At 39.7% G+C, this 27,958-nt stretch overlaps 1 protein-coding gene across 6 annotated transcripts in view; it reads right to left on the bottom strand.

The window, feature by feature from the left end:
* Positions 1-27,958, bottom strand: part of LOC138823808 (lysine-specific demethylase 6A-like) — a 172,552-nt gene that overhangs the window by 133,543 nt on the left and 11,051 nt on the right. For all 6 annotated transcript variants that reach the window (XM_070017362.1, XM_070017368.1, XM_070017363.1 and 3 more), the window contains exon 3: positions 14,700-14,808. In XM_070017362.1, the coding sequence (XP_069873463.1) occupies positions 14,700-14,808 (109 nt within the window). The remainder of the gene's footprint in view (positions 1-14,699; positions 14,809-27,958) is intronic.

Below are 27,958 nucleotides of genomic sequence, written 5' to 3'. Positions count from 1 at the left end.
ATTGTGGTATCTATACACAATGGAATATTATGCAGCCATTAGAAATGACAAAATAATGGCATTTGCAGGGAAATGGATGGAGCTAGAAGGAATCATGTTGAGCGAGGTAAGCCAAGAACGAAGAGACAAACAGTACATGGTCTCCCTGATAAGCGGATGATAAATCCAAAATGTTAGGTGATATGACAAAACTAACAGGACTTAAGAAACAAAGAACTCCCACTCATCTGGTTGAACCACTACTAAATATCCCCATGCTGCTGATCACGTGTATGGTATATAACATATGAACACCGTTATATATTACAGACTGTGATAGACAATTTGCTCCAGGAAAGTTAGAATGAACGTGTGACTTTAAATGAGCATCATTATTCCACAATACTGTGAATTTCCGGAAATTAAGTAATCACTTAATCACAATAAAAAAAAAAAAAAAAAAAAGAACCTTGGGGAAGGGAGGGAGGGAGGGGATGGTAGGGAGAAAACAATGGAGGGGGTAACAATGTTCAAGAGGAAGTGTACTCATTACCCCACTCATGTAACTGTAACCCTCTGTATAGAATCTTTACAATAAAAAAATTAAAAAAAAAAAAAAAATGCAAACTTGGGCTGGGAAGGTGGCTCAGTGGTAGAGTGCTTGCCTTGCATGCATGAGGCCCTGGGTTCGATTCCTCAGCACCACATAAGCAAAAAGAGCCGGAAGTGGTGCTGTGACTCAAGTGGTAGAGTGCTAGCCTTGAGCTGAAGAGCTGAGGGACAGCACCCAGGCCCAGAATTCAGGCTCCACGACCAGACCCCCCCAAAAAATGCAAACTAACATGTACCTTAAAATTTTAATTTGTCTATATAGGTTTTTTTGGCAATACAGCCTCTCAAGCACTAGGATTACAGGTATACACCACCATTTCCAGCTTTCTGATACACATTTATGGACACCTCCTATTTGTGAGCTAATTCAAATGTAACACATGCAGCCAACCTTCAAATAAATTTGTTAAAGATAAAAAAAAAATTAAAAAAAAAAAAATAAAATAAAGACAACCCTGAGATACCACCTTACCCCAGTCAGAATGTCCCACATCCACAAATCAGCCAACGACAAATGCTGGAGGGGATGTGGAGAACAAGGAACGCTATTACACTGCTGGTGGGAATGTACACTCATACAACCACTTTGGAAAGCAGTCTGGAGGGTCCTTAGAAAGCTAAAGATTGACCTCCCTTACGACCCAGTCATACCACTTCTAGGCATCTACCCTGAACAACAGGAACCAATATACAAGGACACGTGCACCTCCATGTTTATTGCAGCACTGTTCGCAATAGCTAGGATATGGAAACAACCTAGATGCCCCACCACAGATGAATGGATCCAAAAATTGTGGTATCTATACACAATGGAATATTATGCAGCCATTAGAAATGACAAAATAATGGCATTTGCAGGGAAATGGATGGAGCTAGAAGGAATCATGTTGAGCGAGGTAAGCCAAGAACGAAGAGACAAACAGTACATGGTCTCCCTGATAAGTGGATGATGAATCCAAAATGTTAGGTGATATGACAAAACTAACAGGACTTAAGAAACAAAGAACTCCCACTCATCTGGTTGAACCACTACTAAATATCCCCATGCTGCTGATCACATATATGGTATATAACATATGAGCACCGTTATATATTACAGACTGTGATAGACAATTTGCTCCAGGAAAGTTAGAATGAACTTGTGACTTTAAATGAGCATCATTATTCCACAATACTGTGAATTTCCGGAAATTAAGTAATCACTTAATCACGATCAAAAAAAAAAAAAAAAAAAAAAGAACCTTGGGGAAGGGAGGGAGGGAGGGGATGGTAGGGGGAAAACAATGGAGGGGGTAACAATGTTCAAGAGGAAGTGGAAGTGTACTCATTACCTCACTCATGTAACTGTAACCCTCTGTATAGTATCTCTACAATAAAAAATTTAAAAAAAAAAAAATAAATAAATAAATGATCAAGCTTGAAAGAAACAAAACAAAAAAAAAAAAAAAAAAAAAGAGATGGACTGGAAGCATAGAAAAAAAAAAAAAAAAAACCAAAGACTTAGAATTTTGGCCCACAGAAATGAAAACTACGAACAATACTGGAACTTAAAAACAACTACTGAAGAAATCAATGGATGGGTTTAAAAACTGATTACATAAAAATCAACACATAATTAGTGAACTGGCAGAGCAGCAAGAAAATATCAAATTTCAAATACAAAATGGCAAAAAGATGAACAGAAAAACTATATGAGAAGCAAAGTGCCAGTGGCTCATGCCTAGAATCTTAGCTACTTAGGAGGCTGAGGTTTGAGAACTGCAGTTTGAAGCCAGCTGGAACAGAAGTCCATGAGACTCTTATCTCCAATGAACCACCAAAAGCCAGAAGTGGAGCTGTCCAGTGGCACAGTGCTAGCCTTGAGCACAAAATTGCTCATGACAGTGCCCAGAAGGGCTGTAAGTTCAAGACCCAAGATGGGCACAAAAAGGGGGGGGGGGGCAAATGTGATTAAAACAAATATGGAACAAGTAAAACATTTATAAAATGTCTCAAGAGATAAAAATAAATGTGAAGTTAACGGTTAAAAAAAAAAAAAAAAAAGAAGCAGCAACTCAGGGATATTGCTTAGGCCCTGAGTTCAAGCCCTAGGACTGGCAAAAAAAAAAAAAAGAGAGAGAGAGAGAGAGAGAGAGAAATAAGATGCTTGCTAAAGAAAGGCAAAACAACAAGGAAATAAAGCCAGTACACTAAATGTTTGAAACAGAAAGGAGACCAACCAATCTGAAGCTGTCTTCAGAGTCCTTAATTGTCCCTATTTAGCCCAAGCCTATCTGTATAAATCCTGAGAATGGCTAAAGTGCTACCTTTCCATGGCTCTGTATGAGCCATGTTCTTTTTCATTGTTTTGTTTTAATCCAGTCCTTAGCCTTGAATGTAGGTACTATCTCTGAGCTACTTTGCTTAAGGCTGGTGCTCTATAATGTGAATCACAGCTCCACTTTCAAATTCTTGGTGCTTCATCAGAGATAAGAGTCTCATAGATTTTTGTGTTTGGGCTGGTTTTGAACCACAATCCTTAGACCTCAGCATTCTAAGTAGATAGGATTATATGCATGAGCCATCAGCACCTGCACCTCTTTTCTTTTCTAAAGTTTCCTATCACCTTTACTATGTTGGAATCTTGTATTTATTACCCTTTCTCTCTTATACATGAAGGGTAAAGTTTTGAGGCAGTGACCACTTGTTGCTTGTTTCTAGCAGAGTAACACGTGGTGGTAATCCAAACACCTCATTGGTTGTGTGCCTTTATAAACCCTGCAAATCTTTAGCTCAGGGCTCTCCTCCTAGGCTCTGCTGTGTCGGAGTGTAGGATGAGGCCCAAGCTGCAGCCTGTTTAAATAAAACCTTAAAACAGCTGTAAAGTCTGACTCTCAGTGGTCTCCTTGGTGGGGGTTCTGCGACCTGGGTATAACATACACACGGACCCAAGGTCAATTTACTTGCTCTAAAGTTTGACAACATACTAAGAACAACTACATCTTGAAATCAGAGAAATCATTTCATAATATTTATATTGCTCCCTCTGTGATGCCAGTCTTAATAACTTCTCCAGAAGCAAGAGCAACCAAAACTGAGATAATGATCAACCAAACCACATTTGTATTTTGAACTCAAACTATAAACACATTTTGCCCTCTGATCCTTTAAACCTAAGTTCATGTTGGTTCCCTGCAGATGACTGTAAGGATAAACTGAAGTGCCATCCTCCTATTGTAACATGCCATAAAATAATCTTATTTCTCTGCCCTAATCCTTTTTTCTTTTTCCTTTTTTTTTTTTTTTTTTTGTCGATCATGGGGCCTGAACTGTGGGCCTGAGCGCTGTCTCTCAACTCTTCAGCTCAAGGCTTAGTGCTCTACCAATCGAGCCACAGCGCCATTTCCGGCTTTTTCTGCTTATGTGGTGCTGAGGAACTGAACTCATGCATGCAAGGCAAGCACTCTACCACTGAGCCACCTTCCCAGCCCCAAGCTACTTTTTTTGACTAGTTAAAAAACTTAAAAACTGGTACCCGGTCCCCCTATATAATATCAATGCTCTTTGAGTTGAGCCATGCCCTCCTGCACCATGGGCTCCAAAATGTACAGGATTCACTGATAAGCATTTTATTGCAGAAGAAAAAGTGTCCTTCATATTGGCAATTCCTTCTCCTTATCATTTTGAAGAAAACAGGCAGAAGCTACTGAAAGATTAAAAGTTAGAGTTACATTTTACAATTGCTAACTGCTGATTTTGCTTTTGTAAACTTGCTCGCCCTAGCACTAACCCCCCCTCCCTTCTGGAAATAAAGAATTGAGTAAAAAGTCTTGGAGCCCAGATGGGGGCCCAGGACAAGGTCTGTGGCCATAGATAAAGAACAAACAGGTATGTTTTTCTGGTTCCTGTTTGAAAATTCCCTAAGTGGCTAAATGGGACCCAAGATAGGGACCCAAGATAAGGACCCAAGATAAGGACCACCTGGCAAGTCCAGCAAACTAGGCCAAATGTTAATCACAAGCCTGTAACTATGTGAACTCCCCTAACCTTTACCTCCCAGAGTGACTACCTCCAAATCACCCAGGCCAATCGTTTTATTACAAAGAGTGTTATAAACTTCCCCATGTAGTAAAAATGATTGCTGGAGTGTATAGAGACCTCTAAACGGGCCAATCCCCAGATGCCTTGTGTTATGTGTCAAACTTGGGGTTTCTGCCTTTTAAAATGCCTGTAACCGCTGCTCGGGGCTCTCTCCCTTGCTGGGGCAGAGAGACCATTTGCACAAACGCTGAATAAACTCCTCTTGCTTGTTGCATCTACTGGTTTGGAGTCTTGGTTTCTGGGGCACCCTCCCGTAGACGAAAGTATCCCAGGAGTCTGGGGCCTTTCACTACCAATCACTATTTATATCCAAAAACAAAGAATAAGCTAACAGTCAACTAGACCATACATTCTTTTTGTGTGTGTGTGTGTGTGTGTGTGTGTGTTTTTTTTGGGAGGGGGGATCCGGTCGTGGGGCCTGAACTCTGGGCCTGAGCACTGTCCCTCAGCTCTTCAGCTCAAGGCTTGAGCTCTACCACTTGAGCCACAGCGCCACTTCCGGCTTTTTTCTTTTTGCTTATGTGGTGCCTCAAACATGCAAGGCAAGTGCTCTACCACTGAGCCATCTTCCCAGCCCAACACCATACATTCTTATAAACTGGGATTGTTTTAACTTTGTCACCAGGAGCCCTCAACTCTCTAAATACAGTTGAAATACTATTTTCTGATGACTAACATAAAATAAATCTCTTTTCTCTTTCACCATTTCACATATAAAGGACAGGGTATAAGTGGATCTAATATGCAACTTCTTGAGTTTAGGCCTGGGATCTAAAAACCTGGTTTCACCAATCAGAAATAAAGTATCTTGCTCTAACTTTGAAAAGAAGAAGTTGGGTGTTGGTGGCTCAACCCTGTAATCCTAGCTACTCAAAAGGCTGCAACAGCTGGGCGCTGGTGGCTTACGCCTGTAATCCTAGCTACTCAGGAGGCTGAGATCTGAAGATCGCGGTTCAAAGCCAGCCCGGGCAAGAAAGACCGTGAGACTCCTATCTCCAATAAACCACCAGAAAACCGGAAGTGGCACTGTAGCTCAAGTGGTAGAGTGCTCACCTTGAGCTGAAGAGCTGAGGGACAATGCCCAGGCCCAGAGTTCAAGCCCCACGACAGACAAAAAAAAAAAAAAAAAAGGCTGCAACAGGTTGGAGAACATAGTTTAAACCCAGCCCGGGAAGAGTATACTATACTAGACTCATTGCCAGTAACTGCCAAAAAACCTGGAAGTGGAGGTGTGGCTTAAGTAGTAGAGAAATAGCCTTGAGCAAAAAAGATTGGGAACAGTGTCTAGGCCCTAAGTCCAAGAGTGGCACAAAAAATAAAGTTAAATAAAGAAGAAAAAAATTAACAAAAGGTATCTGTGAAAAAACAGACATGGAATTATTTGTACAAAAACTTTACATCAGCTGCCCTAATACAATCAGTGTCAGTTGTGATCACCACCGTGCCTCAGAATAGTATTTTCATTGAAAGCTTACCCCTTTAGCGCTTTCCAATAAGCTTACTATCTAACCCCAATGCAAACTATTTCCCTAGTAACACCATATTGGCCCAAACTACACTAGTACTTCCCAGCAACCTACTAGAAATACTCCTAGCAAACAGCCCTGGAACTTCACCTTCTGCTGGGTAGGTTTTCTCCTGAATAAAACTATGCTGATATTAAGCAATCCCTTTGTCTATATCCTGTGTCTTTTTCTTATAACAAGGCACCTAAAGGATATTATAAATTTAAAAATTTACAAAAATATGAGACAGTGAACAAAGAGACTTTTCATTTTTAAAAAGTTACTGTGGAGCTGGTTGCTGGAAGTTTATGCCTATAATCCTAGCTATTCAGGCAGCTGAGATCTGAGGATCACGGTTCAAAGCCCGCCCAGGCAGTAGTCATGAGACGCTTTCCAATTAACAACCAGAAAACAGGAAGTGGCACTGTGGTTCAAGTAGTAGAGCGCTCATCTTGAGCTGAAGAGCTCAGGGATACCACCCAGGCCCAGAGTTCAAGCCCCACAAGCTACCAAAAGAAAAAAGAAAAAGAAAAGTTACTGTGAATCTAGGTGCTCATGGCTCACGACTGTAATCCTAGCTACTCAGGAGGCTGAGATCTGAGGTTCCAGGTTCAAAGCCAGCCCGGGCAGGAAAGTCCATGAGACTCATCTCCATATAACTACTGGAAAACCGAAGTGGTGCTGTGGCTCAAGTGGTAGAGTACTAGCCTTGAGTTGAAGAGCTGAGGGACAGCACCCAGGCCCAGAGTTCCAGCCCCACAGCCAACCAACAACAACAACAAAAAAAAAAAAAGTTACGGTGTCACAGTTTAAATCCATTCTAGGCAAAAAAGCCAGTAAGATTTTTCTCCAAAAATAACTAGCCAAATTTGCAGGGAAATGGATGGAGCTAGAAGGAATCATGTTGAGCGAGGTAAGCCAAGAGCAGAGACAAATGGTACATGGTCTCCCTGTAAAGTGGATGCTGAGTCCAAAATGTTAGGTGATACGACAAAACTAACAGGACTTAAGAAACAAAGAACTCCCACTCATGTGGTAAAACCACCACTAAATATCCCCATGCTGCTGATCACATGTATGGTGTATATGTGTACACTGTTATATGTTATAGACTGTGATAGACAATTTGCTCCAGGAAAGTTAGAATGAACTTGTGACTTTAAATGAGCATCATTATTCCACAATACTGTGAAATTTGGGAAATTATGTAATCACTTAATCACAATCAAAAAAAAAAAAAAAGAACCTCAGGGATGGTAGAGAGGGAAGGGATGGTAGGGGAAAAACAATGGAGGGAGTAACAATGCTCAATATGAAGTGTACTCATTACCTTACTCATGTAACTATAACCCTCTGTATAGTATCTTTACAAAAAAATTAAAAATTATTTAAAAAGTAAAACCTAACAGCTGTATAAACTAAAAAAATAAAAAAGTAACTAGCCAAGAGCTGCCTGAGAGATGTAGCTTCAGTAGTAGATTGCCAAGTGAGTACACAAAAACATGTGTGGCTCTAAGTTCATACCCATATCCCCTAACTTAAAAGAATTAAGAAGAGCTGGGCACTAGTGGCTCACGCCTGTAATACTAGCTACTCAGGAGACTGAGATCTGAGGATCACAGTTTAAAGCCAGCCCCGGCAGGAGAGACCATGAGACTCCTATCTCCAATAAACCACCAGAAAACCGGAAGTGACACGGTAGCTCAAGTGGTAGAGCGCTCGCCTTGAGAGCTGAGGGACAGAGCCCAGGCCCAGAGTTCAAGCCCCAAGACCGACAGAAAAGAAAAAAGAAAAAAAAAATAATTAAGAAGAAACTTTTTCAGGTATAAGAATTTTATTTTTAGGGATGGGAAAGTGGCTCAGTGGTAGAGTGCTTGCCTTGCATGCATGAGGCCCTGGGTTCGATTCCTCAGCACCACATAAGCAAAAAAAAAAAAGCCAGAAATGGCGCTGTGGCTCAAGTGGTAGAGTGCTAGCCTTGAGCTGAAGAACTGAAGGACAGCACCCAGGCCCAGAGTTCAGGCTCCACGACTGGACCAAAAAAAATTATTTTTAGTATGCAAAAAACTAAAAATCATTTCAATCTTGGGGCTTGATCCTGAGTAGCTAGGATTACAGGCATAAGCCACCATTGCCCGGCTCATTTTAGTCTTTTTATGTGCTACACTGAAGCTTGAACTCCTAGGCTTATGCCCTTACTCTACTGTTTCACTCAGTTTTGGCTTTTTGCTGGTTAACTGGAAATCTATCTGCATGGGCTATCTTCAAGCCTCAAATCTCAGTTCTCAGCCTCCTGAGTAGCTAAGGTTATATACATAAGCAACTAACACCCAGCTTAGGAATTTAAGTTTATAATATATCACTAGAGAATTTGAGACAGGATGATTACAAATTACAAACCAGCCTAAGGTAAACTGCCTTAGAAAGCAAAAATAAGCACAGAGCAGATAGCTCATACCTTCAATCCTAGCTACTTAGGAAGCTGAGATCTGAGAATTGTGATTCGAAGATATCAGGAAAGTTCATGAGACTCTATCTCCAATTAAGACCAAAAAACTCAGAAATGGAACCAGAAAGTGGCTCAAGTGGTAGAGTGCTAGCCTTGAACAAAAGCTCAGGAACAAAGCCCAGACCCTGGACTCAAGCAACAGAACTAGAACAGACAAATAAAAAAGATACACAAAGATATACAGCCATAATTACATAGTAAGGATGTTTTATTACCTAGTAAGGTGACAAAAATGTATTATACATTTCAATAACTAAAAGAACAGCTAGGTGTTGGGGGCCTATAATCCTAACTATTCAGGAAGCTGAGATTTGAGGACTGCAATTCAAAGCCAGCCCTGGAAGGAAAGTCCATAAGACTCTTATGCCAATTTACTGACAGAAAACCAGAAATGGTACTGTGGCTCAAAGTGGTCGCATGCTAGCCTTGAACAAAAAGAGCTTAGAGACAATGCCCAGGCTGCAAATTCAAGGTCCATGACTAACAAAATAATATAACTGAAGGAGAAGATCCCGCATAGTTCTCAACAAAGAAGTGATGAATTTTTAGCCAGACAACAGAAATTCATACCTACAATGCTAACTACTAAGACTGTGGTTTGAAGCCAGCCATGAAGAAACAAATTGTCTAATTAAACAGCAGAAAGCCAAAACAAAAGATCTGTCTTAAATGTTAAACTCATGATTGAAAAGCTGAATAAGAATATAGTTACTCAAGCCCCAGTACTGGCATCAAAAATTAAAACTAAAAAGATAAATATTTATGGTAAATATTTTAATTGTTCTGTTTTGGTTATTACACAATGCACATATAAATGAAAACATCACATTGTACCCTAATACTTTAATTAAGAACAGAATTGTAAACATTTTCCTAAGTTTGCCCTAAATTATTTAAGGTCATGTTTTATGAACTCAACATAAACCTAAAAAAAAATCTACGAGCTATAATTTTTATTGCTATGCCAATTCCAAGGATAACATTGAATTTAACCCTTTATACAACTACTTGAAGTTAATTTTTAAAAAATTTTTAAAAATGTAAAGAAAATTAAAAACATCATTAGTAGAATCTCTAGTTGCCAGTAAAGTCGTCAGGATAAGAAAAAAGAAAAAGATAAATAAGACACTAGATTAATTTCTTTTTCTTATCCAAAGGCATTTTTTACAATAATTTAAAACAGAATGTTTAACATTCTTGCTCACAGGTGGCATTTTACCATGTGAGCCATGTCTTCACCATGGCTTTTATTCTTCACCACTGGTTTATTGGAGATGGAGTATCCCATGTATAGAATTGAAGATGTAGGAGAGTCTAGAAATAACCACTTATTTCTATATTCAACTGATGTTTGAAAGGTGAAATAAAAATTCAGTAGAGAATTCAATAGAGAAACATAAAATTTAGCAAAAACAATGCAAAATACAATACAAAGACTAAGAAGTTCCAAAAAGTTGCTTGAGGTACAAACATGCAATTTTAGTTACTTGGAAGGAGGAGCACTGATTACTATCTAGGAGTTTAAGGCAGCTTGAGCTACATAATTAACATTTTAACCCCCCAAATTTCTTACCCCCCCCCAAAAAAAAAGATTCAACCCAAAGAGTACATATTAAAATATTAGTCATAATTAAATTTTTTTGTTGGTGGTGGTACTTGGCTTATTTTCATGACTTCTGGCCTCCCCCTTGCTTAACATTCTTGCTCACAGGAGGCATTTTATCATGTGAGCCATGTCTTCAACATAGCTTTTCAAAGTTTTGTTATAGATGGAGTATTACTGACTTTCTGCCCTTTTTAGCTCTGAACTGAGATCTTCTGGATCTCAGCCTTCTCAGTAGCTACAATACAGACATGAGCCACTGACATACAGCTCATCATAATTATTTAAGAAATAATTAAAGATAAAGAAAAATTACATGTCTGAACACAGGGCACATTACCAATAGTGTATTTCCAATCTGAATGACAAATTTCTAACCTAAAACTATACCTAATTAGTATAAAAAATTCAAAATTACAGAGATTTAACTTAGTTAAACTACTACCACTTGATCATAACTCCCTTTAGAAAACAACTGAGTTTACTTTAGTTTCCCAACATACTATTAATAGAATTGAAAAATATTTTCTTTTCTTCTGTTCTCTTATCTTTCCTCATTTTTCTTCCTCTCACTAATCTCTCTCTCTATATATATATACATATATATACACATTCATAGAGAGAGAGAGTGTGTGTGTATGTGTGTGTGCTATAAATACACAGTATCGTTAAGAGTGATACGTGGCCAGGCACCAGTGGCTCACATCTCTAATTCAAACTAACCAGCCCAGGCAAGAAAGTCTTAAATAGTCTTAGTTCCAAGTAATCATCAAAAAATACCAAAGTGGGGTCTGAGAAGGTAGGGCTCAGTGGTAGAGTGCTTGCCTTGCATGCATGAGGTCCTGGGTTCGATTCCTCAGCACCAGCAGAAAAAGCCGGAAGTGGGACTGAGGCTTAAGTGGTAGAGCGCTAGCCTTGAGCTGAAGAGCTGAGGGACAGTGTCCAGGCCCCACGACCAGAAAAAAAAAAAAAAAAAAAAAAAACCGAAGTGGTGGGAAAAGGGAGGGAAGAAGGGGGGAGGGGGGGCCCAGGGAGCTGGGGGGAGGCAGGGAGCTGGGGAGGGGGAAAGAAAGGAATGGTAGGGGAAAAACAAAGGAAGTAACAATACTCAATAGGAAATGTACTTATTACCTTATTCATGTAGCTATAACCCCTTTGTACAGTATTTTTACAATAAAAAATCTTTTATAAAGAAAAAAAGAAAACACTGAAGTAGAGCTGTGGTTGAAGTGGCAAAGTGCTATCCTTGAGAAACACACTTTTTTAAAAGACGATATGTGGAGATTTATTTCTTTGAATATTAGAACCATGAACACCTGAAATGTATATGACACTCTTACTGACTTCAATAAACACAGTAGAATGTAATTGTCAGAAATTATAATTAATTACACTGGGCTGAAGTAACTTTCTTTGTCCTGATTATAATTTATGGTTTTTCCTTCTGATTCGAATAGTCCCATCACCTAATTCTTCCTCTAAACTTAAATCTATTGTCTGCACTTCAAAGTTAAACTAAAGTGCTTTTCTTCTTATTGCAGAGCAAGTATCAAGACCTGACATGTAGGAATCAGGAGAAATGGTTCTCTGACATAGGATTTTCAATTATACTGTTAATTTAGCAAAAAATGGAATCATTCATCCTAAGGATAGATTCAGGATTAAGTACTTATTAGTTCATGTTCAACAAAATTTTCTTTTATGGAAGTGGAGGTAAGGCACAGTGGTAGAGTACCAGACTTGAATAATAAGAGCCAAGCAAAAGCATGACGTCCTGAAGTCAAGTCAAAAGAAAAGCATATTTTCTAGAGTGTTTGTGTATGAGATCTGAACTATGATTTTTTTGCTGTTAGTGGTGCTGGTGGTTGTAAGGCGTGAACTTAGAGCCTGATGCTCTCCCTGTGCTTTTTCACTTTGAGCCACAGCAGTAGTTCCTGTCTTCTGGTAGATAACTGGAAATAAGTCTCAAGGACTTTCCTGCCCAGGCTGGCTTTAAACCTTGATCCTCAGATCTGAGCCTTCTTAGTAGCTAGGATTACAGGCATGAGGCATTAGCACCATGCTGGAACTATAAACTTTTTATTGAAATGGCTGGTGTTTAACTACTTGAGCCACACCTCTATTTCCATGTATTTTTTGCTTCACATATTACTGATTATTATATATATCACATATATTGCTGATTCATAGTAATGAATTATAATAATGAATTCATAATAAAAACTGTTATGACCAATAGCAATAATTATGTATGAAAATGCCCAGATTCATTTATACTGGTAGGAGAGCTTAAATTCAAGGACTTGTATTCTTACAAGGCTTTTTTGTTTTTTTTTTGTTGTTGTTGTTGTTTTGTGGTCCAGTTGTGGGCTCTGGGCCTGGACGCTGTCCCTCAGCTCTTCAGCTCAAGGCTAGCGCTCTACCACTTGAGCCAACAGCACCACTTCCAGCTTTTTTCTTTTTGCTTATGTGGTGCTGAGGAATCGAACCCAGGGCCTTATGCATGCAAGGCAAGCGCTCTACCACTGAGCCACCTTCCCAGCCCTTACAAGGCTTTTTTATTCAAGGCTGGGCCTCTATTCCAAGAGTCATAACTCCACTACTAATTTTTTTTTTTTTTTTTTTTTTTTTTTTTTTTTTTTTTTTTTTTCCACTACTAATTTTATGCTGGTTAACTGAAGGTAATCTTACTCTGCTTAGGCTGGCTTCTAACTTTTATCCTCAATTTCAGCCTCATGAGTGATTAGGATAATAGGTAGGAGTCTATAACAGATCTTTAACAGTAACCTAAAGATACTTACACTCTTTTCTGAAAAAAAAAATCTTTCAAATGAATGAAATAATTATTTCATTTTAAAATCTAAGGTCAAAAGAAATTACTTGGGGCGAGAATGTGGTATGTACCTATAATCTAATACACTTAGGGCAATTTATGGTAGAATATTTCTGTGATCTTAGATATGAGAGGAAATCAAAGTCTGAGACAATTAAGACAAAAGTAAGTCTAGACCATAGCTCAACTGTTTGAGTATCTTCCTAACAAGCACAAGTCTCTGAGCTCAAACCCCAAGATTGTCAAAAAGAAAAATAAGGAAAATATGTCTGTTTTTTGAAATAACAGGGCCATAGAATAGGCTTTTAAACATTGTATCTTAAGTGAAAAAAAGGAAAAATCAACAACTATATAAAAACTATTTCTTTTCTACAAGTCAAGCGTACTCTCTTTTAATTATGATGGTTTATAATAAAATGGACATTCAAACAAAATAACATGTTATTTAACAAGAAAGGATAATTATGTGATTTTCACATGTGTTATAACTAAATTATATCATTAGCCAGAATACTTGCATGCCAAGCTCAAGGGCTTAAGTTTAACTTATTCTTCCTTTGTTTTCCTCCTAAAACTCTGCAGAATTCAAAACTAGTATTCCTTCAGCTATTTGCTAAATTACCATCTCTATACCAAAAGAAGGAAAGAAAAAACTTTTGTAAACAGACATGCAGTTTCTGGGACTATTGACAATCAAGAGAAGAAATACAAGAATGGCTAAAATCAGGGCTGGGAAGGTGGTTCAATGGTGGAGTGCTTGTCTTGAATGCATGAAATCCTGGGTTTGACTCCTCAGCACCACAGAAGCAGAAAAAGCCAGAAGTGGTACTGTGGCTCAAGTAGTATAGGGCTAGACTTGAGCTGATGAGTTGAGGGACAGCACCTAGACCCAGAGTTCAGGCCCCATGATTAGGGGGAAAACAAAAGGCCAAAATCCTAAAACTTTAGGGCTTTCCCTTAAATGCATTTTCTCTTTCCTTCCTTCCTTCCTTTTCTTTCTTTTTTTTGGCTAGTCCTGAAACTTGAACTCAGTGCCTAAGCATTGTCTTTGAGCCTCTTTGTGCTCAAGACTAGTTCTCTACCACTTTAACCACAGCACTACTTCCAGCTTTTCTGTTCATGTAGTACTGAGGAATCAAACCCAGACAAGCACTCTACCACTAAGTCACATTCCCAGCCCCTCCATTAAATATATTTTCCTTCCCTTAGAATGGCAGTACTACAGTTCTATGAAATATTAATCCAGAATAGTTATTTATTTGCCTGAAAAGATATAAACTTTGATTTCCTTTTCTTCAATACCACTCATTATCCGTAAACTAGCATTGAGACTAGTGACTGAATTTTTTTAAACAATACAACGTTTTAAGTTTTAGTGAATCATTAAATTTGCTGAATATTTATGTAAGTTATATCAACTTTTTACGCTTTTATCTACTCTTTTTCATTGCTTCTGAAGTTTCTAAGTTCCTAAGAAGATTAAACATTGGTAGCAAGTGCCCTTGATATAAAATACAAATCATTATAATCAATGCAAACATAAACCAAGAAGAAATTTAAAAGAGAAAAAAAAATTACCTTTTGAATAATCTTCCAATAAAAGGTTGAAGTGACCTAATTGACAAAAGAAATCAGATTCCACTTTTCCTTCAGCTTTTACTATTAAAGATTCGTAGCAGTGAACAGCCTAGAAATAAAAAAAATACACATTTTTAAAAGATGTAAAACTGTAAATTGCATTTGCTTACTGAAAAAATTTTAGGATTACGGAAGAAGCCAATGTCATTTTCTTCCAAAAAAATCTCTATAATTCACTACAGAATTTGAGAAGTTTCTGGGTTATGTTTGTTAGTTTGTTTTTAGTGGTACTGGAGGTTTGAATTCAGGGCCTAATTACTGTTGGGGGTGCCAAAACGAACTCCATTTTTAATATACCAGGGGTGTTTCCCCCTCCCACCCCTGAGAATAAAAACACTGGTTTCTCACAAGCCCCCAGGGTCAGGAAATATGCTGTTTGTTGAGACCCCAGGAAATATGGAAACTGAAAAGCCCTTGATTGTTGTGATAAGGTTATGTGGCCTACAGCTCTGTTTGGTTATCAATAGCCCAGACAGGATCTCAATAGCCCAAAGAGGATCTGAGCCCAGTTTGGTAACAATAGTAAAACAGCTCAGCGACCTTTGCCCTTCCAGGAAGGAGCAGCCTATCCCTGCTCCCACAAGTGAGAATATCCCCTTGCTTTGTAATGGTAGGTTAGTTCAAACAGATACTATGAGAAGGACTGTAACCCCATTGGACACTGACATAAATATGCAATCTTTATGTGTGTTACAATCCTATTGGCCACCTGCATGTGGTCAGGTTTGACTGCATGGATTTTGCCTTTAAAAAACCCTGCTGGGGGGGGGGGGGGGGGCTGGGAATGTGGCTCAGTGGTAGAGCGCTTGCCTTGCATGCATGAGGCCCTGGGTTCGATTCCTCAGCACCACATAAGCAGAAAAAGCCGGAAGTGGGCTGTGGCTCAAGTAGTAGAGCACTAGCCTTGAACTGAAGAGCTGAGGGGACAGTCCCAGGCCCAGAGTTCAGGCCCCACGACTGGCAAATCACTAATCTGGTCGAATCACTAATAACCCCATGCTGCTGATCATATATATGGTATATATGCACACACCAGAGGGAAATTAGGAGAGGACACAGAACTAGAGGGAATCAGGAAAAACATACAACACAGGGACCCATCAGCTGCACTGGACATTGATCAAAAGGAGCAACTCAATGGCAGGGATGGGAGGGAGGGAAGTGGGAAAGAGAGAACAGCTGACACTATGCAAAAGGAAGAAATAACTGTACTGTCAAAGTTCATGGAATTCATAAACTTTATAGACCACGATAGACAATTTGCCCCATGAGAGAATGTGTTTGTGACTTTAACTAAGCATCATTATTCCACAATACTGTGAAATTCGGGAAATTATGTAATCACTTAATCACAATTAAAAAAAAAAGAACCTCGGGGAAGGTAGGGAGGCAAGGGATGGTAGGGGGAAAACAATGGAGAGGGTAACAATGCTCAATAGGAAGTGTACTCATTACCTTACTCATGTAACTGTAACCCTCTGTATAGTATCTTTACAATAAAAAAATATATATATATAAAATAACTAAGCATCACTATTGCACAATACTGTGAAATTATGTAATCACCTATCACAATAAAGAATTTGCACACACACACACAAAAGAATTAATGGAGGGGCTAGGAAGAGGCTCAGTGTTAGAGCGCTTGCCTTGCATGCCAGAGGCCCCGGATTCGATTCCTCAGCACCACATAAGAAAAAAGCCGGAAGTGGTGCTGTGGCTCAAGTGGTAAAGCACTAGCCTTGAGCTGAAGAGCTGAGGGACAGCGCCCAGGCCCAGAGTTCAGGCCCCATGATTGGACCCCCAAAAAGAAAAAAAGAATTAATGGAGCCATAACCTAAATTCTTCCTCAGCTAAAATAAGGGAATAAAAACTGCCCAATAAAATAATATAAGAGCACATTAAACATAGAAGCCAGGCGCCGATGGCTCACGCCTATAATCCTAGCTATTCAGGAAGCTGAGATCTGAGGATCTGGGTTCAAAGCCATCCTGGGTAGCAAAGTTCGTGAAACTCTTTATCTCCAACAAACACTCAGAAAACCCAAAGTGGTGCTGTGGCTCAAGCAGTAGAGCGCTAGCCTTGTGCTGAAAAGCTAAGGGACAGCGCTCAGGCCCAGAGTTAAAGCCCCAGGACTGACAAAACAATAAAATAAAATAAACAAATAAAATGTTACATAGAAGCTAAAAATACCACTGTTACTTTAGTACTAGTTCATACAGCAAAACTACTTTCAAGCTAGGCACAGAAGGCTCACACCTGTAATCCAAGCTACTCAAGAGACAGATCTGAGAGATCATGGTTCAGAGACAGCCAGGGGAGAGAAATCCGTGGGACTTTTATCTCCCATTAAGGAACAAAAAGCACCAATGGAGGAAAGGTTCAAGAGGCAAAGCTGTAACTTAAGTTAATAAGCTAAGATACAGCACCTAGTTCTGGTACATGACCTGGTACTAGGTCAAGTCCTTGGACCAGCACACATACAAAAATATTTATTTTCAAACAGGAAAAGGAAAATTTAATTCAGTATATAGAGGTATTTTTTTCATTTATTATTTAGTGTTTTGTCTATGGACTTGAACTCTATGCTCTATATTTGTTAGTCAAGTATAGCACCACGCCCACAATACTCCTTTGTATTTTGTTTCTTTCCTTTGTGTATGCTAGTACTTGAACTAGCAAGTGCTTGAACTCAGGACCTTGAGCTCTCACTTTGAGCTGTAGCTTTTTGCTGGCTAACTAGAGAAAAAGAGTCTCTTGGGGCCAGTCTGCTTAATGCTCCATTTTCTAAACTCAGCCTCCTGAGTAGCTAGGACTTTAGGTACACATTCACAATGTCTGGTGACATTTGTACTTTTTGAGACAGGGTCTCATTTTATGCCAACTCAGCACCTGAACTACAATTCTATTTTCAGTTCCCCATCAAGTTGAGATGATAAGCACATACCAGCACATCTCCCTTCTTCCAGTAAGATAGAGTCTCATATACCTTGTGTGTGTGTGCATATGGTTAGAACTCAGTTCAAGTGCTGGTACAAGGCTTGTACTTGAACCTCATACTCTCAACAGACTTTCTAGCTCATAGCAGGCATTCTATCACTTGAGCCAAGTCTTATCTGTCACATTGCTATCTAATTGGAGATAAAGTCTTCTGGTCTTTACAGCCTGGGCTTACTTCATATCTTGATCCTTTCAGTCTCAGCTTCCCGAGTAATTATGATTATAGGAGGGGCTTGAACTCTGGGCCCGGGTGCTATCCCTCAGTTCCTCAGCTCAAGGCTAGCGTTCTACCACTTGAACCACAGTGCCACTTCCAGTTTTCTGAGTGGTTCACTGGAGATAAGATTATCTTGGACTTTCGTCCCCAGGCTGGCTATGACCCACAGTCCTCAGATCTCAACCTCCTGGGTAGCTAAGCCATCAGTGCTCGGCTTATTTTTATTTTTCTCCAGGCTATCTTGTTTTTTTTTTTTTTGGTTGGCCGTGGGGCTTGAACTCTGGGCCTGGGCGCTGAGCTCTTCAGCTCAAGGCGAGCGCTCTACCACTTGAGCTACAGCGCCACTTCCGGTTTTCTGGTGGTTTATTGGAGAGAGGAGTCTCCCGGTCTCTCCTTCCCGGGCGAGCGCTCTACCACTTGAGCTACAGCGCCACTTCCGGTTTTCTGGTGGTTTATTGGAGAGAGGAGTCTCACGGTCTCTCCTTCCCGGGCTGGCTTTGAACCGCGATCCTCAGATCTCAGCCTCCTGAGTAGCTAGGATTACAGGCAGCGCCCGGCTCTCCAGGCTATCTTGTAACCACAAGCCTCCCAATCATAGCTTCCAAAATAAGTAACAGTCCCAAATTATATTGGTTGAAATATTGATTGATGATATTCTCAATCAATGGCTTTATATCACAATCCTTCCAAATCAGCCTCTAAGATAATTAGGACCATAGGCCTGAGCCACTGTCTCTCACTTGTTCAGAAATTTTTCAATATGTTACTACTAGACAATCTATAGCACCAACTAGCCTTGAAAATCACCCTCTAAATCCCATGTGTACAGATCACAATTATGTACCACCATTGCTAGATCAATGTAATCTTTAAACATTTAAAATATGGTTAATGTAAATTGAGATGTGCTGGGGCTGGGAAGGTGGCTCAATGGTAGAACGCTTGCCTTGCATGCATGAGGCCCTGGGTTCGATTCCTCAGCACCACATAAGCAAAAAAGAAAAAAGTCAGAAGTGTGGCTCAAGTGGTAGAGCGCTAGCCTTGAGCTGAAGAGCTGAGGGACAGCGCCCAGGCCCAGAGTTCAGGCCCCACGACAGGACCCAAAAATAAAAAAATTGAGTTGTGTTATAAATACAACTGAATATAACAGATTTCAGAATTCTGTGCGTGTGTGTGTGTGTGTGTGTGTGTGTGTGTGTATGAGACAGAGAGAGAGAAAGGGAGAAAGAGAACATTTATCAAATAACTATCACTAACGGATAAGTGAGACATGAGAAACAGTAGCTAAAAAATAAAAAATAAACATTGAATTGGAGAATAACTGGATTAAAAGCACACAGACACTCAAAGCAAAAAAAAAAAAAGAATGTGGAAGAGGAAGTGGAGAAAAGACCTTGACCACTTCCCCAAATAACGAGCACACTCTCAGAACTAAAAAGACACCTGAAAGACTGCCAGAAAGTAACATTTGGTAAAATGACTCCTTTGATCGAAAGAGTTTACAAAGAAAAAGAATTATCTCAAGGACTGATAACATCTTTTCTTTTTCTTTGGTGGTGGGGCTTGGCCTCAGGGTAGGGGTTCTATCCATGAACTCCTTTGCTCAAGGTAGCACTTTACTGCTTTGGGCCACATCTCCATTTCTGTTTTTTGAGTGCTTAATTAGAGGTAAGAATTATTTTCTGCCTAGGCTGCCTTTGAACCACCATCCTCAGATCTCAGCCTCCTGAGTAGGTAGTAGTACAGGTATGAGCCACTGGCACCTTGCCTCAAGGATGAATATCATCTTAAAAGGAACAACTCAGATCTAGGAAGATGGCTCAGTGGTAGCACGCTTGCCTTGTAGGCATGAGGCCCTGGGTTCAATTCCTCAGCACCACATAAGCAGAAAAAAAAAAAAAGCCGGAAGTGGCTCTATGGCTCAAGTGGTAGAGTGCTTGAGCACAACTGGACCCCCCCCAAAAAATATAATAAGATAAACCCTGCTCTTTTATCTATCTATCTATCTATCTATCTATCTATCTATCTATCTATCTATCTATCTATCTATCTATCTATATGTCCCTGACATTAGAATACTTATAGCAGTTATCATATGTATCTACATCTATTTCTGGGGTATGTACCATGCTTCCTTTGCTTTACTTTATTAGTGAACTTTTTTGGATTACCTTCATGTGACCTAAAATTATTCTTTTGTAATATGTCTTTCATATACAAGGTTTAGGAAAATTTCCTCCCTTTTAGAGACTTTCCTGGAGTCTGATCCCTTTTATTAATACTATAAATTGTCTTTCAATTGTTCAGTTATTTTTCATAAGCTTCTAACACAAAAAGAACACAGACACACATTCCAATATTCAACACTAATGGTCAATAGTAAAAGAAAATAAAAACTAAATCGGGTACTGGTAGCTTATATCCATAATCCTAGCTATTCAGCAGGATGAGGGGAGACCTATGGTTTGAAGGCAGCCCTCTCACATAAATCCTAGAAATTCTATCCCCAACCATTTAGCAAATGAAAGCCTGGAAGAATGACTCAAGTAGTAGACAGCCAGTCAAGTTAAGTGAAAATACCAGTGAGTTCAAGCTACAGTACCAGCACAAAACAACGATAATAATAAAATTAAACTAAAAAGCAAAGGAAAAACAAGCCAGAGTCAGATATTTCCACCAACTAAAAAATAAGTCTTTCAAGAAGAAGTGCTAGGGCTGGGAAGGTGGCTCAGTGGTAGAGCACTTGCCTTGCATGCCTGAGCCCCTGGGTTTGATTCCTCAGCACCACATAAGCAAAAAGAAAAAAGCTGGAAGTGGCACTGTGGCTCAAGTGGTAGAGCGCTAGCCTTGAGCTGAAGAGCTGAGGGACAGCGCCAGGCCCAGAGTTCAGGCCCCACGACTGGACCCCCCCCCAAACAAACAAACAAACAAAAAGAATAAGTAAGTTAATCAGGCATTAGTGGCTCCTGTCTTAATCCTAACTATTCAGGATGCTGAGATTTGAGGATTGTAGTTCAAAACCAGCTCAGACAGAAAAGTCTCCCAGAGACTTAATCTCTAATTAATCACTCAAAAACTGGAAGTGGTATTGTGGCTTATGTGATAGAGCAACAGCTTTGAGCACAAAGAGGCTCAGGGCCAACACCCAGGCCCTGAGTTCAAGCCCTACAACTGACACAAAAAGAAAAAAAAAAGAAAAGAAAAAAATAAGTAAGTTATTTATACCCATAACCAAATGGATGAATCTCCAAGTAAGAGGAAGGAGAGTAAGAAGAACAGAATACATTTTATACAGTTTCACTGCCATAAAGTTAAGCAGTCTAAATTTACCATTAGTGAAAGAAAGCAAGTATAAAACTGCTTCTTTTCTATTGAGTGCTATTGGCTGAGAGCTATAATCCTAGCAACTCTAGAGGCTAAGAACTAGAACATGGTGGTTCAAAGCCAGATGAGCGAGAAAAGTCCAAGAGGCTCCAATTACAATACACAAGGTGCTGGGAAGGTGGCTCAGTGGTAGCACGCTTGCCTTGCATGCATGAGGCCCTGGGTTCGATTCCTCAATACCAGCTAAGCAAAAAGAAAAAGCTGGAAAGTGGTGCTGTGGCTCAAGTGGTAGAGCGATAGCCTTGAGCTGAAGAGCTGAGGGACAGCACCGAGGCCCAGAGTTCAGGCCCCACGACTGGACCCAAAAATATAAATAAATAAATAAAATAAACAAGAAAATTACCAAACTGGAAGTATAGCTCAAGGAGCTTAGTACGAGATGCAAAGCTATAGCTCTAGTGGTAGACCTCCAACCTTGAGTTGAGCATTGGTGACTCTTAACTGTAATTATAATTCATAAGGAGACTCATATGTAAGGATTGTGGTTCAAATCCAGCTCAGGCAGTAGAGTCCAGGACAGTCATCCCCATTTAAACACCAGGAGCGCAATAACATCCCATGACCTGATTTCATGTACCAGGACCAGGAAAAAAAAAAAAAGCTAAGTAAAAACATGAGGCCCTAAACTAATATACAAATTCAACGCAATTCCTATTAAAATCCCAATGACGTACACCTCTGAAATACAGAAAACAGTCCAAAAATTCATATGGAACAACAAAAGACCTAGAATAACCAAAACAATTCTAGGGGATAAAGACAATATGGGAGGGCTATCCATGCCGAACTTCAAACTCTACTACAGAGCTATAATAACAAAGACAGCATGGTACTGGCACAAAAACAGACCCGAAGACCAATGGAACAGAATAGAAGATCCAGAAATAAATCCACAAGGCCTACAGCCAGCTGATAGTCGACAAAGGAGCCAAAGACATACAATGGAAGAAACACAGCCTCTTCAACCGCTGGTGCTGGGAAAACTGGGTAGCCACATGCAGAAAACTAAAAGTGGACCCCAGCCTATCACCATGCACCAACATCAACTCAAAATGGATTAAAAACCTGAATCTCTGAAACTACTGCAGGACAGAGTAGGAGAGACACTTGAGCTAATAGGCACAGGAAGGAACTTCCTGAACAGAGTCCCAGGGTCACAACAAATTGGAGAGAGACTCGACAAATGGGACTACCTTAAAATAAAAAGCTTCCGCACAGATAAAGCTATCGCAACCAAGCTAGAAAGACAACCAACTAATTGGGAAAAATATTTACCAGCAATATATCAGACAAGGGGTTAACATCCTGTACATACAGGGAACTCAAGACACTAATCCCTCCCAAACCCAACAAACCAATTACTAAATGGGCAAGGGAACTAAAGAGGGACTTCTCAAATGAAGAAATAAAAATGGCAAAGAAACACATGAGGAAATGTTCATCATCCCTGGTGGTGAAGGAAATGCAAATAAAGACAACCCTGAGATACCACCTTACCCCAGTCAGAATGTCCCACATCCACAAATCAGCCAACGACAAATGCTGGAGGGGATGTGGAGAACGAGGAACGCTATTACACTGCTGGTGGGAATGTACACTCATACAATCACTTTGGAAAGCAGTCTGGAGGGTCCTTAGAAAGCTAAAGATTGACCTCCCTTACGACCCAGTCATACCACTTCTAGGCATCTACCCTGAACAACAGTAACCAATATACAAGGATACGTGCACCTCCATGTTTATTGCAGCACTGTTCGCAATAGCTAGGATATGGAAACAACCTAGATGCCCCACCACAGATGAATGGATCCAAAAATTGTGGTATCTATACACAATGGAATACTATGCAGCCATTAGAAATGACAAAATAATGGCATTTGCAGGGAAATGGATGGAGCTAGAAGGAATCATGTTGAGCGAGGTAAGCCAAGAACGAAGAGACAAACAGTACATGGTCTCCCTGATAAGTGGATGATGAATCCAAAATGTTAGGTGATATGACAAAACTAACAGGACTTAAGAAACAAAGAACTCCCACTCATCTGGTTGAACCACTACTAAATATCCCCATGCTGCTGATCACATATATGGTATATAACATATGAGCACCGTTATATATTACAGACTGTGATAGACAATTTGCTCCAGGAAAGTTAGAATGAACTTGTGACTTTAAATGAGCATCATTATTCCACAATACTGTGAATTTCCGGAAATTAAGTAATCACTTAATCACGATCAAAAAAAAAAAAAAAAAAAAGAACCTTGGGGAAGGGAGGGAGGGAGGGGATGGTAGGGGGAAAACAATGGAAGGGGTAACAATGTTCAAGAGGAAGTGGAAGTGTACTCATTACCTCACTCATGTAACCATAACCCTCTGTATAGTATCTTTACAATAAAAAAAAAAAAACAAAAACATGAGGCCCTGAGTTCAAGTTCAGGTCTCAGTATTTATAAACACACACATACAAACACACACACATACTCGGCATAACATATCTAAACGTAAGGCTGAGAGTTGGGCTCAATCTTTAGTTCAAATAAGAGAGGAAGGAAGGAAGGAAACAAGGAAACAAGGAAGGGAAAAAGAAGAACACAAAATAAAAATCTAGAAAGGAATAGAAATTACAACTAAAAACATTTATCAACTAACTTTAGGGATCACAGTTTGAGCCAGCCCAAGCTTGCTTGGGAGACTCTTATCTCCAATTAAGTATGAAAAAAGCTGGAAATAGAGCTGTGGCTTGGTTGGTAGAGTGCTACTAACCTTGAACAAAAGGAGCTCAGGAATACTGCCCATGCTCTAAGTTCAAGACCTAGTAGACTAGCAATAAAAAATAAAAAGTAAGGGGCTGAGAAGGTGGCTCAGTGGTAGAACGCTTGCCTTGCATGCCTGAGGCCCTGGGTTCGATTCCTCAGCACCACATAAGCAAAAAGAAAAAACCCGGAAGTGGCTCTGTGGCTCAAGTGGTAGAGTGCTAGCCTTGAGCTGAAGAGCTGAAGGACAGCACCCAGGCCCAGAGTTCAGGCACAAGACCGGACCAAAAAAATAAAAAGTAAATAAATAAATAAAATACAAAAGGTATTTTGTTTGACTGAACATTGAATATATCCCCAGATACATTTTATCTTTTGAGTATAGTTTGTTTTTTATTTTTTGGTTGTGGGGCTTGAACACTGGGCCTGAATATTGTTTTTATGCTCTTCAGATCAAGGCTAGCGTTCTACCACTTGGGCTACAGAGCTCAAGAGATAAGAGTCATAGACTTTGCTGCCCAGGCTGGCTTTGAACCGTCTCAGTCTCCTAAACAGCTACTATTACAGGTGTGAGCCACTAGCACCTGGCTGAGTAGGAATTTTTTTTTACTAGAAATATTTGGCTCTTTTTAATCAGCTGTTGATGGCATAATAAAATAAATTTAAGTGGTAACTAATTTAAATATTTACTAGTTCATGGAAGGATAATCTACAATATGTTATGCCTATCAAAATAACCACCCCACCCTTCTTTTGTAAAAAAAATTTTTTTAAATCTTCAAAAAACAAGAGAGTAAAATACAAATTGCCCAAACTGAGCAAAGAAGAAGTTAACCAATTAAATAAGCCAATATCCTATAATGAGATACAGGAAGCTATCAAAAGTCTTCCAACAAAAAAAGCCCAGGACCAGATGGATTCACAGCAGAATTCTATAAGACCTTTAAACAAGAACTAATACCCATACTCCTCAAGCTCTTCAGAGAAACAGAGAAGGAAGGAGCTATCCCAAACTCATTCTACGAAGCCAATATCACACTCATCCCCAAACCAGGCAAAGACCCAACCAAAAAGGAGAATTACAGGCCAATCTCCTTGATGAACACAGATGCAAAGATCCTTAACAAGATTCTAGCTAACAGAATCCAGAAACACATAAAAAAAATAATTCACTATGACCAGGTAGGCTTCATCCCAGAGACACAGGGATGGTTTAACATACGTAAGTCAATAAATGTAATCCAACATATCAACAGAGCCAAGGTCAAGAATCACATGATTATCGCCACAGATGCAGAAAAGGCCTTTGACAAAATTCAACATTCATTCATGCTAAAAGCTCTGGAGAAAATAGGAATAGAAGGAACATTTCTAAAAACAATAAAAGCCATTTATGACAGACCAATAGCCAATATTATACTTAATGGGGAAAAGCTACAACCAATTATCCTAAAATCAGGAACAAGGCAAGGATGCCCACTGTCTCCACTCCTCTTCAATATAGTCCTAGAACCCTTAGCCAGGGCAATAAGGCAAGAAAAAGACATTAAAGGGATCCGCATAGGAAAAGAAGAAGTTAAACTATCCCTTTTTGCAGACGACATGATACTATACCTCCAAGATCCCAAAAACTCCATCCCCAAACTCTTAGAAATCATAAATCACTTTGGCAAAATAGCAGGATACAAAATAAACCCACAAAAATCAGTTGCCTTCCTATACACTGATAATGTACAGGAAGAGAGGGAAATAAAGGGAGCAACCCCATTCACAATAACCTCCCGAAAAATAAAATATTTAGGAATTAACCTAACCAAAGATGTAAAAGAACTATTTAATGAGAACTATAAAAAGTTAAAGAAAGAAATTGCAGAAGACACTAGGAAATGGAAAGACCTCCCATGCTCTTGGATAGGCCGACTTAATATAGTAAAGATGGTAATACTTCCAAAACTAATATACAAATTCAACGCAATTCCTATTAAAATCCCAATGACGTACATCTCTGAAATACAGAAAACAGTCCAAAAATTCATATGGAACAACAAAAGACCTAGAATAGCCAAAACAATTCTAGGGGATAAAGACAATATGGGAGGGCTATCCATGCCGAACTTCAAACTCTACTACAGAGCTATAATAACAAAGACAGCATGGTACTGGCACAAAAACAGACCCGAAGACCAATGGAACAGAATAGAAGATCCAGAAATAAATCCACAGGCCTACAGCCAGCTGATATTCGACAAAGGAGCCAAAGACATACAATGGAAGAAACACAGCCTCTTCAACCGCTGGTGCTGGGAAAACTGGGCAGCCACATGCAGAAAACTAAAAGTGGACCCCAGCCTATCACCATGCACCAACATCAACTCAAAATGGATTAAAGACCTTAACATTAAACCTGAATCTCTGAAACTACTGCAGGACAGAGTAGGAGAGACACTTGAACTAATAGGCACAGGAAGGAACTTCCTGAACAGAGTCCCAGGGTCACAACAAGTTGGAGAGAGACTCGACAAATGGGACTACCTTAAAATAAAAAGCTTCTGCACAGATAAAGCTATCGCAACCAAGCTAGAAAGACAACCAACTAATTGGGAAAAAATATTTACCAGCAATATATCAGACAAGGGGTTAACATCCTGTATATACAGGGAACTCAAGAAACTAATCCCTCCCAAACCTAACAAACCAATTACTAAATGGGCAAGGGAACTAAAGAGGGACTTCTCAAATGAAGAAATAAAAATGGCAAAGAAACACATGAGGAAATGTTCATCATCCCTGGTGGTGAAGGAAATGCAAATAAAGACAACCCTGAGATACCACCTTACCCCAGTCAGAATGTCCCACATCCACAAATCAGCCAATGACAAATGCTGGAGGGGATGTGGAGAACGAGGAATGCTATTACACTGCTGGTGGGAATGTACACTCATACAACTACTTTGGAAAGCAGTCTGGAGGGTCCTTAGAAAGCTAAAGATTGACCTCCCTTACGACCCAGTCATACCACTTCTAGGCATCTACCCTGAACAACAGGAACCAATATACAAGGACACGTGCACCTCCATGTTTATTGCAGCACTGTTCGCAATAGCTAGGATATGGAAACAACCTAGATGCCCCACCACAGATGAATGGATCCAAAAATTGTGGTATCTATACACAATGGAATACTATGCAGCCATTAGAAATGACAAAATAATGGCATTTGCAGGGAAATGGATGGAGCTAGAAGGAATCATGTTGAGCGAGGTAAGCCAAGAACGAAGAGACAAACAGTACATGGTCTCCCTGATAAGTGGATGATGAATCCAAAATGTTAGGTGATATGACAAAACTAACAGGACTTAAGAAACAAAGAACTCCCACTCATCTGGTTGAACCACTTCCAAATATCCCCATGCTGCTGATCACATATATGGTATATAACATGTGAGCACCGTTATATATTATAGACTGTGATAGACAATTTGCTCCAGGAAAGTTAGAATGAACTTGTGACTTTAAATGAGCATCATTATTCCACAATACTGTGAATTACCGAAATTAAGTAATCACTTAATCACAATCAAAAAAAAAAAAGAACCTTGGGGAAGGGAGGGAGGGAGGGGATGGTAGGGGGAAAACAATGGAGGGGGTAACAATGCTCAAGAGGAAGTGTACTCATTACCTCACTCACGTAACTGTAACCCTCTGTATAGTATCTTTACAATAAAAAAATTTAAAAAAAAAAAACAAAACAAGAGAGTAGCTGGGCACTGGTGGCTCTTACCTGTAATTCTAGATAGTTAGGAGGCTGAGAACTGAGGATCATGGTTTGAAGCCAGCGCAG

The sequence above is a fragment of the Dipodomys merriami genome, unplaced genomic scaffold (genome assembly GCF_024711535.1).
Source record: "Dipodomys merriami isolate MVZ:Mamm:240054 unplaced genomic scaffold, mDipMer1.0.p SCAF_123, whole genome shotgun sequence".
Taxonomy (NCBI): domain Eukaryota; kingdom Metazoa; phylum Chordata; class Mammalia; order Rodentia; family Heteromyidae; genus Dipodomys; species Dipodomys merriami.
The sequence above is the reverse complement of the archived record's forward strand: the minus strand, read 5'-3'. Positions and strand labels throughout refer to the sequence as shown.